The 17,815-nt window shown below is 26.5% G+C and overlaps 1 protein-coding gene across 4 annotated transcripts in view; it reads left to right on the top strand.

The window, feature by feature from the left end:
* Positions 1 to 17,815, top strand: part of LOC129981662 (cell adhesion molecule Dscam2-like) — a 391,964-nt gene that overhangs the window by 284,223 nt on the left and 89,926 nt on the right. For all 4 annotated transcript variants that reach the window (XM_056092595.1, XM_056092594.1, XM_056092593.1 and 1 more), the window contains 4 exons: positions 3,701 to 3,874; positions 8,042 to 8,189; positions 10,558 to 10,706; positions 14,252 to 14,383. In XM_056092595.1, the coding sequence (XP_055948570.1) occupies positions 3,701 to 3,874; positions 8,042 to 8,189; positions 10,558 to 10,706; positions 14,252 to 14,383 (603 nt within the window). The remainder of the gene's footprint in view (positions 1 to 3,700; positions 3,875 to 8,041; positions 8,190 to 10,557; positions 10,707 to 14,251; positions 14,384 to 17,815) is intronic.

The following is a 17,815-nucleotide window of genomic DNA, read 5'->3' as shown; positions in this document are numbered from 1 at the left end:
TTTCAAAGCGCATGTTAGAAACAATTAAATAAAATAGTGTTATTTGTATGTATAAAGAGAAAGGAGAAATTTTTAGAATAAAGTAATATCTGCCAATTTGAAAAAAAAGGAAATTAAGAGTTAAATTAGATTAAGAGATATCATTACATGAAATATATTTATGTATATCTGCTTATCCCTCATTCTCTCTCTCTCTCTATCTCTCTCTGTCTCTCTCTCTCTCTCTCTCTCTCCATATATATATATATATATATATATATATATATAATATCCAAATAAAAAATACGTCTGTCACTAAATGACCTGACATCAGCTATATAAAAACATTTGGTGTAGCTGAAATGCGTTAATGCGAAATTATCAAATTGTTAAAGTAAGTTTGTACAAAAAAAAAATTCTAAGAACAAAACTAATAACGAACCCTATATTATCAGAGAATACGAAACGAATTTTAGTACAATTTTTTCTTTCACATATTAAAATGAAATATATATTATTTGTTTAATATCATAGTTTCGTGGTTTTCGATGATTTCCTATTTATTTTATAAGAAAATTCCAGATTAAATTAATAATTTTTGAAATTCAAAATTATATTATTTAATAGGCGGTATCTGCAACTAGCCCAATTATTTAAGAACAATAATAATAAAATAAATTGCTGAATGGCAATATACAACGGAAGTGGAAGCATTGCCAATCAATAACATTTTGATGTAATTGCCATTCATCTTGAGACATTTTTCAAGCTTTGGATAAACTAGAAAATTCCTTTCTCATAGAATGTCGTTGGTATCTATGAGCTCATCGATAGTCTCAAACTTCTGAACGTTGAGAAATTTCTGCATGGGTTGAAGCACATGAATATTTTATGACTCAAATATATCAAGTACTTCAAATGCCTTCAGTTCAGGATTCTAAACTATAAGGATACCTGAATGAATCCTTACAGTTTAGACTTCGTTCGTGCTACCGATCTCATATGGGACGGGGGTATTTATTTTATGAGACCATGATTTTCAAACTGATCCAACAATGGGACTTGTACTTCAAAATGAATGACATTTTCATCGAAAAGGAATAAGTGAAAGTAATTTTCTTCCGTTATATATTGCCATTCGATGCATTTTTATTATTGTATTCAAAATTTTGCTCATTAATTATTGATTCTCCTTCAGAATTTTATAGACCGTGCATTCAGAATTTCTATCATATTTGAAAGTAAATTAGAAGTCGAAATGCCTTACATTTTTAACATAATAATAATTCAACGTCTATAATATATAGAACCATACAAAAAATTAGCATTATTATGAGCATGTATTATTTAATCAACTACAGAAAATTGATTATATTCTTATACAAATATTTCAGAATTAAAATTTATTTTTTAATCAATTCAGAATAAAAATTGAATGAAAATCCCATGCTATTTTTTCAATCAGTTGAAAGCAATTTCATTTATTCTCAAATTGACTGCTATAACAATTTAAGAAAAATAATTTTCTTAAGTGATAGTAAATATTTAAAATAGTCTATTTCATCGAAAACTATTGTGGATCTGTTAAATCACAAAATCTCTAGACTTTCATTTTATCAAAATGGTCCAAATCCTTATTTTTTTCTATTAAAATTCATGTTTCATATTCTTCTATGATATAACTAAGAAAAATATAAAATCAATAAGTCCTTTTTTAAAATGCAAATTGATGTGAAAGAACTTCCAACTTGTTTCCTTCAAAGTTATTTTTAAAATCCTTTTGTAGGAAGTGCCATTACGCATAATTGTTTCTTTGAAAACTTGTTCAACAGTACTAGTTATTTGAATTGTAGCTTTTTTATTTTATGTATTCTTCCATTTGCATTTAGATAGATACCATCAAAAAAGAAAGAAACTTTATTGTTTAAGATATTTCGCTTTTTATAACAAGACGGAAATTCCCCCTCAAATGAAATGTTTGTCATTAGAATAACTTCAGTGTTTTCTGTCATCGAAAAAAAATACATTATTTTCCAAAAGTATAAATGCCAGATTGTTGGAAACTTCAAATCTCCTTTTTATAGGCATTCGTTCTTTTAAATTTATACGATATCAGAAAGGATTCTATATAATATATTTGAAATAAATGTGTTGAAGATTTCTATAAAAATAGCTTTTATAAATTTTAAAAAAAGATTGTCTTTTGATTGAAATATAATTATTATTAGTTCGAAAAAAATAATATGAAGAATGGATCTGAATTTTAAGTTTTAAAATTATTAAAAATATTAATTCATAATAATATGATCCTTAAATTTATTTTTTTTACTTGATTTATTGATTAATTTTATAATATTTAATTTTAAATATGTTCAGATTTGACAAATATAATTATTAGAACATACTTATTAGAATTAATAGAACATATATATTATTAATTATTAGAACATAGTATATTAAATATTCCATAGCATTTGTAGAGTATTAAAAAATGTGTATAAATTTCGTGTGTATAAAAAGGAAAACAAATATTTTTCTTTTCCTATTTCACCAATATATGAACTGATCTTTATTGAATTTTAGGTTGGAAAAGTCAGTAAGGCTCAAACTCGATTATATGTTTTAAACATTGGAGCTTAACATAAGCATATTTTGATAGCATTCGGAAAAAACGTAGAGTTTGAAATCTTGAGTTCGATAAAAATTCTTGATGGCCATGATATTTTCATTTTTTAACTTGTTAATACTAATACGTATACGTTGTATTTGGAAATTGTTTGATGATGGTTGCGAAAACAACTCATTGAAAGAAAAGGAAGGAAATTACTAGTACTAAAAAGAGATGCTGTGAGACTAATAGGGTGATGGACAATCTTTCTGTCATGCAATGGCTGCTGCAATCAAGTTGAACGAAGTTGCATTTAAGAGATGACGTATCGATAATATCATATTATCATAGAATGAATTCTCAAGACAAGTCTCAAAAATGTGTTTCTACACAAATGCGAAGAGGAGAATATAACTCCCAGATGATCATTTTAAGGAGGCTTTGTAAATATCCTCTGTCTGATTAAAGAAATATATGAATGATTGCACCACATTAAGTCGCTGAATATATTAATAATAAGTGCTAATAAATTATATTATTTTAGCCTTAGTTAAAGGTTAGGAGCAGATTCCCTAATATTTTCTTTTCATTTCTTTGCGAACGGTAAATGTTGGCAAAGAATAAAGATTAATCGTGCGTTCCTACATTCAAACATCCTTTAATCAAATTTTATATCGTTTTCTATAATTTATTTTATAATTTTACGTAATGATTTTTAATTTTATATAATTGACAGTTTTAATGAAAAAAATCGAGGCAGTGTTAATTATCTCAGTAAATTGGCTTGTTGATTAGAGCAAACATGCCCCCTTAGAGTCATTTCCATCGGCACTGTTTTTTGAATATGAGATAATATTTTTTTAAAATATTTTACAGAGGTGTTTCTATTTTGTTATTATTAAAGGCTCTAAAATTTTCATTTCATACAACATCATGATTTATAATCTTACTTGTATTTTTAATGATTTTAAATTCTCTATTGGCCTACAATTATGAAGAGTACTCGGAGCAAATATAAATAAAAACTGAAGAAATGTGAAATTATTCCATTATATATTATAAAACTTTTATTACTAAATTGAAATCCCTTTCAATTTAAATTATTTGCTTTAGATTCTCAGTTAGAAGAATTCAAGACCATTGTAAGCAGTTCGCATGTTCATATTCTTGTTAATGGCTCTTTAAACTTCCGGAGTGTCGAAACGTCTGATGAGGGTTCCTATCTTTGTGAAGCGAATAATGGAGTTGGTGCTGGATTGAGCACAGTAGTGCGTCTCACAGTTCATAGTAAGTAACAAAATCATTTTAATATCAATATTACAAATATGCCTAAGAAATCTGTCGAAATATCGTTTTAAAATGACGATACATTTTATGTTTAATCTCTTAAAAATCTGCAGTTTTTTCAGTATGTGCTCTGTGGATATTTGATTGAATTTTTCAGAGAAAAAATAGTGTAATTGTTTAAGTAAATAAAAGGTGTACCTCAGAGCATAATTAAGGTATTAGACTAGGTTGGAAGGAATTTAAAAAGAACAAATTTTATTTAAAATTTATAATATGATTCTTATTAGTATAAAGAAAAAATGATAAATAAAAATTAAACTATTCAAATATGTGTTACCTTTTGAAGTAAATGCATAATTTGTTGTAAATTTTAGCATCTATTTACAAAAACTAGAGTTGTTTTAAAGAAAATAATACCATTAAAGGATTTCATTTTTCTTTATAACATTACATGTGTAACATATTTTAGACTGCAATTAACTATCTAAGAATTATATTCAAAAATAAAAATTTTTGCGTGCAACATATGAAATTATCTATGAAAGTTTTTAAATGTTATAAATAAGCATCACCTACATGTCAAAATAATTGACATAGAGACAAAATAAATATATCACTGGAAAACATCAATATACCTATTAATGCAAAAAAAAAAGAATTTTTATCCAAATTCACATTTTTAACCTAGATGGATACCTTAAAAACCATATTTAAATTGCAATTTAGCGAGTTTCATCTAAAAACTCTTCGTAATTTAAATAGGTTGTTTATCAATTTAAAATCTCTTAATCAGAAAAGCAATAATTTTAACTGCAAAGGACAGTTTTGAAATTGTGAAATATTTGTCGCCATTCGAGCAATGAATTCATTATTAAAATGCTTTTTTTACATTATTTATGACTTGCATTTAAGCATTCGTTTTTTATGGAATGTTTGCTAGTTTTACGTTGAAGTGATTTCCAATGTTTTAATCAGACATTATATACTCCATGCAAAATTTAATATATTAACTGAGATTATATTAGCAGTTTTGATGGAAATTTGAATTATATTTTAATTCTTTAGTTATATTGAAATTTTTATGCAAAATAATCAAATGTGCTTCACTAAATTGAATATTTCAATCCAAATATATTTATCTAATATTTTTTTTCCAGAATGTTCCGAATATGGATCAGGTATTAAAAAAAGAAACTTCACAATCAAGAGATTTTAATGTGATAAATAAAATAATACGTTTTATAAAATAATTAAAAAAATATCCTGAGTTTCTCCATTAAATTGTGCATGAAATGAATGCAAAACCGATTATTTTAATACTGATATCAAAATTCACTTATGTACTTTGCTTCTATTTTTTTTATTAAATCATATTATAAAGGTCATTGGAAGTAAAATGATAAAGAAAATAATTTTAGAAAAAAATCAGAAATGATCCATTGAAGTTAAAAGAAAAAGTAATATGAGTACCCGAAAAGAATTTGCTGAGCAGATACTACCCTTAATAAAGAAAGGAATGACTCAGAGGGAAAAAGGAAAGGGAAAAGCAAAATAAAAGAGAAAATAGTTGGATCTATAGCGTTACTAGATTCTTCATTCTCAACAATTTATGTGCCTCGCAGGTTCCTCAGAACCCGTACATGATTTTCCATTTAGACTGCCTTGCTGCCTAAGCAAAATGTTAGCCAAGGGACTGGTAAGGACAGAGCCTAAAGTCCTTTGGTGAACAATCTCAAAGTGCTAATTGTCTATTGTGTGTCCTCTGAGAGAAGGTAGCTCATAAAGTTTTGGAGTAAAACTAAAGAAATAAAATTGAGGCTTATAAAGTAGAGCAAGTCATGTGTCAAAAATAAATACTTTTTTGGAAATAATGTTCTTTTTTTATTATTATTCCAAATAAAATATTTTTAAAATGAATGCAAATGTAATGCCACGTACCTAGAATATACGTTATTTCTGATAGTAAAATAGGTTCCCAGAATAAAAGCCTTCGAATAGATGTAAAAAATGAATTAAAGAAAATTTTCCTTAAATTTGGAGATTATTTCTCTAACATATGATTTTCAAATCACATAGTTCTTCCATATAAAAGAATGGGTTTCGTCTTATTTTTTTTAATCATGTGAAAATACTATGTAGTTTTGGGTTGGATAAAAATAAAAAATGCACGGACAGAAAATTGAGGTATCAATTTTTCGCTTTTAGGGTTATTACAAAATGATAGAGAATGTCACATTTGGTAACTTATCGCCTACAAAAAATTACAACTTCTCGCGAATGCTCGTCATGTACCCGATTGTCCCATCTGGACAGCATGCCAAAATTGTACCAATCTCCAAAAACTAGCCTAAATATTTACATCGTGAATGGATACAAGAAAGAATTACAAAAGGCTTTTAGAGGTTGCTTTAAAAAATTGATTCCGATTACATATGGTGAGAAATATCACCAAATATTTCAACTTTGGCGATTGTACCTTAATCTTAAGTCTAGTTGTAATCGTTGTGACTTCCCTATTGAAAGATATATTCATATCTTCCAAAACCAATTATCTTTTAACAAACAGTCTTTGTACTATCTAAAAAAATCAAAAGTTTGCCTTTTTATTGATATCAATTTTGTATCTTTATAGTTTTTACTCAATTTTAATAATATTTTTACTTCAATTTGATATAATATCTGAGATAATCTTTTAAATGCTATGTAGTCATTCATTGAAATATTCAGCTGCGTGTTTTTAACAATCACTAACTCAGCTGTAGGATTTTCACACCCACTTTTATTTCATAATCTATACACTTTTTAATCTGCAGTAAACTGATTCAATTATTTCATGCGTTTACAATAGGATTTCTATAGAATTGATAAAAAAAATAAAAAGTTCAGAAGTTAACTTGGAATTTGCGATAGCAAAATTCTTTTTTTCTCTCTCTCTCTCTATTTCTCTCTTTTACAATTACAAGCATTTACCTTTAGTGTTGAAAGTTGAATTTTTAGATAAATTTTTAAATTATAGAATATTTAAAGTTTTATAAAAATTTGATTTTTACTAAGACAGTATTTTGTTTAATATCCAAGAAAGGTTGATAACCGTCTTATATTGAATTTAATTTTTGACTTTTATATTCCAAAATTCAGAGTATTCTGCTTAAGTTTCAGATAAGTTGAAACGTCGTTTCTAATGATGGAAGATTTTGCAGTGTATAATAGACGTCTGAAAGAGTATCCATCGGCAGGCTTTCTGGAAAATATGATTAACTTTCTGAGCAAACCATGTCAGGCAATAAATTTCATTATTAGCTGAAAATGAATAATGACATTTATTTCCCTTGCTCTGTATCGCATTTAAAGTCTCAAATAAACTAGTTAAATGCTTAGTAATTCCCCATTTATTAAGTTAAATACAATATATTTCGTTCTACTAAGATGATTATTTTAATGTTAATTTATAATGAACATTATAACCTTATATAAAGGGATGACTGCTGATGATAATATTTTAGTAAATTTTGGATATAAATCATGGAATGGTGTAAACATATAAATTTGAATATCAATTTATGAGAAGTTTTAATTTTTTTTTTTTTTTTTAAATTACTATATTTAAAAGTTTTAGATATTGTGAATATGTACTAAATGGGTTTTAAATTTTATTTCATTTCACTTCATTTTTAATTAAATTAAATAATCAACAAAAATATACTACTTTTATTTAACAATTAAATTTCATTATATATTTTATGTACTGAACGTTTTGGAAGATTTTATGTTTTTAAAAGCTAAAATATATTCTAAAATACAGAAATGAAGTCCAAATCTAAAATGCATATGGAAAATTTATTATTCTATAGCATGGTACATTGCTACACAATTACTATTTTATCGAGCAAAATTTATTGCATCTAATTCATAAACAATCATATATTTTGGAGTTAATTCTTTTTTTTTCCAAAACCCATTGGTTCCAGAGGTTTTACCAAAATTAGGAATGATATATATAATTTCTGAAAATTATTTACACATATTCAAACTATATATTTTTTATGAATTGCTTTAACCATCTATTTGCTTTATGAATACAGTAATAAAAAATGTATTACGATATATTGACTTTTCTATTTTTAATACATATTCAATGATTAAAAATTAATTTGGTTATATTTTTAGGTGCTCCGAAATTTGATTCAAAATTTACTATTTTGACTTCAAGAAGGGGAGAAAAAGTTTCTCTGAATTGTGATTCATACGGCGATACACCCATGACCTTTACTTGGAGAAAGAATGGAATTATCATTGATCCAGTTTCCAATCCACGGTAAAGAATGTCATGAATTTTAAGCATTCATTTCGATTGAAACTTTTGTCAGCAACGGATTTAGAATCAAAAACCTTTAGAAAATTCTTTTTACTTCAGGAAATCGCTGAAACAATGATTTATCTAGAAAGGAAATAAGATTATTTGTGTTTTTGTCAATTATCGTATTCTTGTTGTAACATATTCATAGGCATGAGTTAATTACACAGTTTGATTCTGAAAAATTGTGCATAAATTGTTGATATAAGGTCAAAAATCAAAATTCTGAATTCCTTTCCTCAAAGAATAATTTCCATCCATGGAAGAAAAGAGGCCATACCAGAAAATCATACCTAATATATTCTATTGGAAATATAAAAAATAATTATATAAAATTAATTAAATCTATATCTGGCGGCAGAAACGTGCAAGAAATAGCTACCTCAGATGAATAATTTATATATATAGCATAAAAAATTAATTAATTAAATATATGCCTTTTTATAATATTCAATAGTTTAAGAACCAAACAAAACAAATATATGTAATTTTTTTTTTCATTCTATCATTACGGAAATAATATAAACCAATGAATTATTAATATTATTATCAAAAGAGCTTTATTCAATTTTGCAATTTTTATTTTAAATTGGGTGATATTCAATAAACGAACTGCAAGGGAATGTCCCCAGATTAAACAGGGTCTGAAATTTAATTTTGATCTAATAACTAATTCCTGAATCTTAGAGATAAGCATATAATTTCAAATAAAATTATTTTTTATTGAAATAAGGTATTATATTTTAAGTTGCTTCCTTAAATAAATGTCCTACCTAAAAATTATTTATAAATTATTACACAGTTCTTCTTTCCTCTGATTCATTTGATTATACAGGGTGATATTATTATCACGATACCATTTTAAAGGGAAATGTTCAATTCATCTCTCTCTCTCTCTCTCTCTCTATATATATATATATATATATATATATATATATATATATATATATATATATATATATATAATATAAAACCTTTAGAGAATTTTTGAGTTTTTAATTTCTTTATTTTAAGTCAATTAGTGGTCATCCCAAAGCAATCGATTCTATGTTGATGTTGATGAATGTTGATCAAACAGTTTTCCTTGATTTAACCTTTAAAATATATCATATCATGATAAAATCTATCTATCATAATAATTCTATGATCTATGATCTATCATGATAATTCTATGATTCTGTGATAATTCATGATCATAATATCATCATATATCATCTATCATGATAAAATTTAATGCTTCATAACTCGGACAGATTCGGTAGTTAAAGTGTTGAAGTTTTTTGCTTTAAAATTTGAATGATACATGCAGTTGTTATTAAATATGACTAAAAGCAATAGGAAACTCCATAAATTTTACATTTCGCAATTCTTCAAAAACACTATTTATTGATTAAATCAAAATAAAGTGCAAATCCTTACATTAAACGCATTCTTCCAAATGAAACTATGTATTTATACCTACTGTTATCCCGTGGATATATGTTCATTGAAATAAGTATAGCTCATATAATTAAAAATAAAAAAAGCATATAAAAACAGCGATTTTCAGAAATATTAATGTGGTTAAGAAAAAAAAAAAGATTAATAATTTGATATTCTTATCATGATGCTGCTACACATTGTAAATTATCCTTTAGAAGGACATTGATCAACTATATTTCATTTATTCTATACAATATATATCTTTAGATATCTCATAAACGCATTCTAGAATAGATATAGAAGAAAGAAGAGATAATAATTCTTCAATCTGCATATATTTGTGAATCAAAAAAGTGTTTATATAAAACTAGATATAATGGAGCGTAATAAAATAACTTTATTAATAAATTTGCAATTTTATTAAAAATGATGAACGAAAATTATAAAAAAATGTTTCTTAAATGTTAGTTTTGAAAAAAGCACATTTGCAAAGAATTTAAATCCCTTTTGACCCTTTTTCATTTAACAAAGCCATATTCCTTTCATTTACCAGCTACAAATGAAATTATTTATATTTATATTTATTTTTTATAAAATAATAAGAATAATAACAAAAACATATAATTTATTATTCCATTCGAAACAGAATGGAATTTAATTAGTTTCAAGAAAACATGGTCGGTCGCTTTCTTATATTAAAAGAAACAAAAAATGGCAACTGAAAAAGCCACATTTCCATTATTCATTCTTTTCAAAGAAAAACGCTAAGAAGATTTTCCATCCGTCCCATTTCCGAGATTTCACTTTAGAGATATATAATTAGTGATATTTCAAACAACGGTGGCCATCATCCCCACCCATTCCTACCCCGAAACAACATTCTTCTTTTCTTCCCATCTTTTATCAGGTACAGCCAGCAGTCTGAGAGCCTCCACGGCGGTGAGGGGACAAAGCTGGTAATCGAGAAGGCCGAGAGGGAGGACTCAGCCTCCTTTACCTGCACCTCGATGAACGACTTCGGAGAAGATTCCATGAATTTTCAATTAACTGTCCAAGGTAAACAGATTTCGAATTTTTCCCAGCTAAGAAAGTCGTATCTTTTATGTCCCTTGACTCGTGATGTATTGGGTAATGCATCACGGCCCCTTGAAAGGAGAGGAACTTTCAATCTTTTCTAGCACGCGGCTGTCCTTCGTGAAAGAAATATTGAAACTTGAGCGATAGAGAGATTTCGCTGACCTAGCTTCACGGCTTTCGGATCTCGATAGCGCTTGATATCACAAAATTGCAATTTAACTCTCGATGTTTGCATAGAAAGGAAAAACCGTGTCATATATTTAAAGTGTAATGCGTTGACCTGTCGGTGAAATCGTTATAGGAAGTTATGCGATAAAAAAAAAATCTGGTAAACATGGGGTATGATTTTTCTTTTTTGCTTTTAGAATAAAACGTTTTATATTTTCATGACAAGTTGCTTGGAAATCTTCAGAACATGGAAAATTTATTTTGCTATATGTAATAAAATAAAAAAAATCAAATAGAAACGAAAGCAACAAAAATATATTCAATATCTCTTTTGCAAAAGCAATACATAAATATTTATTAGGGTAAAAATGCATTTCTTTTTTCTAATCTCAATGGTTAAATTTACTGTTTAGCATTTACTTTTAAAAAATAGACACATTATTATTAAAAAATAATAATTGGGTTAAAAATAAAATTACTTAACATCCAAGATAATCTGTATTGTGCACACTGCACTTCAAATACGGGTCGAGAAGTTGCATTGTATTTAAATTTCTCGATTCCTCGTTTAGTATAATAATGATGTGGGGCTAAACTGCCGTTATATCGATGCAGGGTCGTAATCCTTTGTGGTTGCTGCGCATATGGATTGCACAGTAATAAGTATTTTGCGTTAATCTAAGTGCTCAATTGTGCTGCTGCAGCAGTCCGATTTTCTAATTATTCCGGATGATCTGCCATAGTAGGGAAGAACTCGTTTTGTCTTTAAATTAAATTGTTAATTAAATGAATTTATAACCTATTTAATTCTTTTGAATTTTTGGTGTTAGAATACACTTAATCGTATAATGCCTATATATATATATATATATATATATATATATATATATATATATATATATATATATATATATATATATATATATATGCATAATAAAATTCCAAGATGATCAAAACCATCGTTTAACTTCCAAATAATCATATACCAAGTACATCATAATTGTGTAGTAAGAACTTCCTTTTTTTCCTTCTTACATTTCAAAATAAAAGAGTGGCCAACTTTTTTCATTACATAAAGATGAAGAAAGTTGTAAATTCAGTTGAATTATTGTCAATTGTAAATTCAATCGAAGAAACCTCCCAAACGTAAATTTTCATAATTTTCTAGTGATAATTTCAATAAGCATATAGATAAGCACTTTTTCATGATTTATGTTTTCTACTTTTTCAAAGATGGAAACATATCATAAAGGCTTTTTTTTTACTGAATTAAATGCTTATCGTTTTAGTTGTTTTAAATTTCACTTCATAATATAATGACTGAAAAGGAATAAATTAAAATTTTATATATTAAGTGTAATATTACAAATTATGAAGCGAGTTATACTCTTAATTAAATGCCATTATATTATTTTTTCATCGAAATTTGTTTTATTTTTGCAGTACACGGTAAGCGAAATTATGCAGATAATATACTATATTCTCTATTTAAATCAGTTTGATATTCATTACATTAAAAAAAATCTTAACATTTATTTATATGCATAAATAATTCATAATATCTCAGATTTAATTCACTAATTAATAGGCAATGCTATTCATTCGTGTAAAATATTCTGTGGTTACTGCACACGGAAAAAAATGTTCTCTTGCATGTTTAGCATGGCATTGATTATTCTCTGGCTTTCGGCAAATAAAGTAAATTTCAATTCAGCAAATAATCTTTATCATATAAAATGCACTTTAAATGTATCGGCTTTGATTTAAAAAGTTGAAATAAGCTATTAGCTGATTAAATTTGATTAAACAAGTACTCTCTTGATAAATTAATTGAATTACTGATAAACTCAAATGTTTAACACATTGTTTATAAGCATAGTCCATAGTTGGTGAATAATTTTATCATTTTATATTGAACCAAGGAATGAAAAGACAGCCTACAATGTGGGCAATACCAAAACTAAATTTAAGAGAGCTTTGTTGCCTTTAAAGAAACGAATTGGAATGATTAGAATGAATTAAAAAATATCCATGATTTTAAAGCATTGCTTCTGCTGAAATATGCTCATAATTGATCATGGGAACATCCTGGATATTTAATTTTACAATACAAATCATTTAGTTATTTCCACTTAAACTCGTACGACGTAACATAATCAGATTCTTAACTCAATGATCACAAATTTCAATTTGTCCCAGATACTTAAGTTGCATTTTAGATGGTTTAAGTTAAAATATCATGGTTTCCTTACTTTAATTTTTCATGAATATTTATTGATTTTTTTTCTCATCGAAATCTCTCAAGGAATGTTGCCACACGTCAATATCACATCAAAATGTTTAAAAATAAAACAAGTTTTCCATTTCTTTTATCCAGCATTTTTAAGATATTTTTTTCGTGGAGATATATTTCATGATATCTATATGCATTGTTGAAATCGAAAAAACCGTAATTAGAAGTATTCCTGATTTTTCTCCTTTCATTAAATATTGGAGATAACAGGGCATCTTAAAGTTTAAATGTCTTTCGGGGAGGCAATTATTCTTTAAGAAGGTGATCAATCTTCTATTCAAAAGGTAATGAGGATTTCCATCATTTGCCGGATTGCTTCAATTTGGAACAAAGCGGGAAAGTTTCGCTAATATGATTGCATCAGAGAACTTTTATTGTTTTTTTTAAATTCTGCTTTAAAATAATAACAATCGTCATAACTCCCTTTGGTTCTAATTGCTGGGGAAAGCAAGGCTTCAGGAATGAAATTATATGCAGAAATTCTTATATATAATTTATTATCTTTCTATATTTTGTTTCAAAATCTCCAATACCCAAATTTGGCCATATTTTAATTAGAAGGCCATATATTCACATCCATTCTTAAATTTTAATATTAACAAAAAATATAAAACTATAATATATTATAATTTCTTTAAAAAAAGTTTAAATGTATTTGCATCTTTTCATTTACTATTATTTTCCAAATTATTACTCAAAATTCTTGGATCGGTTTCCATTTGTAAGAAAATATGAGTCAACGGAAATAATCTTATTAAATAAATCATAAATGAATAAAATTATCTTCAAATAATTCTCAATTAATTCCCTCATCCAATTTTACTCAGCTCTAAAATAATGTACGTAGAGTTTTTTAAAGTTTATACGTAAATTTTACATCACAGAATGTAAAATGTAAATTTTACGTTATTAAAAAAAGTACATTTAAGCGTACTTGTACAACTGGAATGTTAAGGTAAAGTATACCTTTTTTCTTTAGAATACAAAAGTAACATTTTAAGAGGTCCTCCAATTTCACTGCCTTCAAAGTTTTATAATCGAAAATGCTTTATTTCTTTCAAAGATGTTCCTGATGCACCCCAAAATGTGGAAGTTCATGATGTTGGGAGTCGTTCTGTAAGATTGACATGGAATCGACCTTTTGATGGAAATTCACCAATCATTCGATACACAGTTGCATGGCGAAGAAACGATGGTAAGATGCATTATTAAAGCATGCTATTTTTATAATTAGAAGAGAAAGTTCATAATTACTCGATTTTACTAAGACTGTTAATTTTATTGATTTTGTTTTATTTTCTAAGCAAAATTCCTTCGAATTCACTTGTTATGTAAATTTCTCGCTTCTGAATATTTTCTTCTAAAAATTGCGATCGGTACAGTCAAATAAGAAAGAAAAATCGTAACAAAATTTAAATTAATGATGGTTAAAGTGAATTTCCTTTTAAATATTTATTTTAAAAAAATCTTATGAAAATGGATTATATCGAGAACATTTTAATCTTCAAATATTTTGCAAACACATAATAATAAATGCGTAAAAATAATACTGCAATCAAATTTCTCCTAACAGTACTTTGTTGGTCGCATTACTTTATCTATAAAGTACAAAATAATACTTCATCAATAAATTACAAATACATTCTTTTACGTACTTTTAAAAATTTTTTATATTAAATATTAGTTTCAGTGAATATTATTTGAATTGAATATAATATTGAATTAATTATCATCATATATTATATAAAATATAATGTTGGAAATTTTGTTTTCATTGATACTCCTCAGAGACACCTATATTGTGATAAATATTCTGAATGAATAGATTTGCTTCAGAAAATGATGGTAATATGAATAAAAGATTAGCCGCAGACAGGGAAAATGTCGATGCTATTAAAGTTCACAACTGAAAAACACAAGTAAAAGTTTAAAATGCAAAGATACGGTTATGTAAATCACCAGCAACAATAGTAATTCTGTCTATAAAATCATTAGAATTCACCAAAAAACGTTTCAGAATAAAAGCAGGACTCAAGTATTTCACTTTACTGCAACTAGCGTAACTTGTTAAGATGTTTTATCTTAATGAAACGAATTTCGATATTGGTAGTTTAAAATAAGCAACAATCTGCGCAAATAACTATTTTTAGTTAATATACTGAAATATATAAATCAGAAATTTGAAATTACACAAATTGTCAAAATTCTATAAGGTAGAGGACGGGAATTGGTGTCAGAACAAATACTTACCGATATTGAGATTTGTTGTGTTAACGGCATCTATAAGATGAATGCTAGCAGTAGAAAAGCAATGGGCAAATTTCACGCCAATTGTATTTAAATCATAAGGCATTTCGACTATATAAAAAATCCCTTATGAAAAGTTCTTCGCTTAACAATAGTGATGGATCAGTAAGACTGGTGTCGGAATTATAACACAATAATCATGATAAATGAGATGAATTTATTCATCCAGTTCTTTGCAAGAAAATGAATAGAAATCGCAAGTATTTGTCTTGGGAAATTTTGTGAAGAGATAAGGCCAGTTTTCACTACATGGGTCTGCTAGAACTCACAGTTCTAGAATTTGATCATTCGAATAATCCTATGCAGTTCTTTAAACCCTATTATTTTCTCATTATTAGAATTTCATGTAAAAGATCCAAAGTGTGGTTAGGATGAGGCTGATTGTAGGATACTTGTAAAACCTTTTAATGGATAAAGTGCTATGATGCACTGAATATCTGTTTAAAAATTCAAAACAGGTCATTTGTTGCTTTAAACCAGATTGTATTTTTGCAAACAATGACTTACGAAAATATTTCTAATGGACATTTTTTTTTCACATCGCCAGTATTTTATTACCCTTTGAGTGTTTGGGAAAAATTCAATTGGCAAAGCGAGATTAAGAAAATCATTTTTATACGTGCTTTTATTTATAACAAAGAGATATAATTCATATTATATTTTTCAGAAATAGACATAACATTTTCATCTTCAAATTATGACCTTTTTTTTATCTGATAAATATTTAGAAAACTATGCACATTACTTAAAAAAACATTTAAATGCTGGAATTATAAAATTAGGTTTTGTATGAATCTATGATTTGATATATACTTCAGTGTTTTTATTCCTTTCAATTTTTATACATATATTTTTTTTTATTTTAACGTAATGCACGGGAACTTAATTGCAGTTAAATAAAACCGGACGATAAATAGTAGTGTAAATAACTTTCTTCTCCTCCTAGGGGATCAAGATATTCTTTTCCTCGGGTTCTTTACGTTTTGTATTTTAATTTTATTAAATGCAAAACTGGATAATCAAATAATTATCTAAGCAGAAAGCAAATAATTGCCTAATACACCCTCATTTTAAAGCGTGCAGATATATTTTGCATTGTTTTCTAAGTAATGTAATTCCTTGTCTCAGTTCGTTCTGTACAACCTATGTTCTCAAATTTATTAGAATTATTGAATGATATCGTTTAAACTTGAAATTATATATAATATTTCACACGGTTCCAGAATTTTCCTTCGAAACTTTGTAATATTTTTACTATATCAATAATTCTTTTAAGTTGATTGACATACATATCAAATGCACTGTCAAATATCGGATTGAATTAAGGAATATTAAGAAAAGAATTTCAATTTTAATCTTTTTGAAATTTTAAGATAGTAATTAAATTAAGTAAATCTTATTAACGAAAATTATTATTCAAACTTGGGTTCTGAAACCAACTACCACAAAGGTAAAATGTTATTAAATAATTTGCAATTAAGTTTACTATAAAATTATGTGCCTAAAAGCTGATTATATGCATATTAAATATTTTTTAAGGATCAAATATAAATATGCTTTTAAAAAAATATTGCATTTTAAAACAGGTCACTGCAAATGCTTGTTGAATGTCAATTCCAAGTAAAAGTTCATGAAGAATTAACTTTCCTTTTCAGTAATAAATAGTTCCAGATCAAATTATATCTTCAAATCCATCAATTACCTATCTGCGACATACAAATTGTGCTGCGAAATTTTATTGACAAAATTTGTTGTAACTATTTTTACAAGGTCAATATCAATAATGTCAACCTCAGAGATAGTCATTATTTTTTTTCATATCATAAACTTTAAATGGATTGTATATTGATCAAATTACTTCATCAATAAAGCACAAAATATTAATTCAAATGTTGTAGTTAGTACTGAAAAAAAATAGATTAGCAACTAAATGCAATCCTTCAGAAAATAAAGGTTATTTACAAAAATATATTTCACCAGAGTTTGGATTTTTCTACTTAACAACATTTCGAAATGGAAACTACAGATATTGTTCTTTTTTTTAATGCTACCAAATTCAGCGCAAAATATATATGAAAAATTTATAACTCTATCGAAACATGTATTTAAATGAGAGATTCCATTAATGACATGACAAGTAATAACTAAGAACATAAATGAAAAGTGTTTCTCAAAAAAATCGATCTTAATAAAAAAAAAAAAAATCCTTCAAATATCATGTAAATTACTTAATATTCTTAAGGCTAAAATTGAAGCTTATCACGATCAGATTCACAGAGGATTCCATACGACACTTCGATGTCAAACAAAGCTGACAAGT

This window comes from Argiope bruennichi, chromosome 8, assembly GCF_947563725.1.
Source record: "Argiope bruennichi chromosome 8, qqArgBrue1.1, whole genome shotgun sequence".
Lineage (NCBI taxonomy): Eukaryota > Metazoa > Arthropoda > Arachnida > Araneae > Araneidae > Argiope > Argiope bruennichi.
The sequence above is the reverse complement of the archived record's forward strand: the minus strand, read 5'-3'. Positions and strand labels throughout refer to the sequence as shown.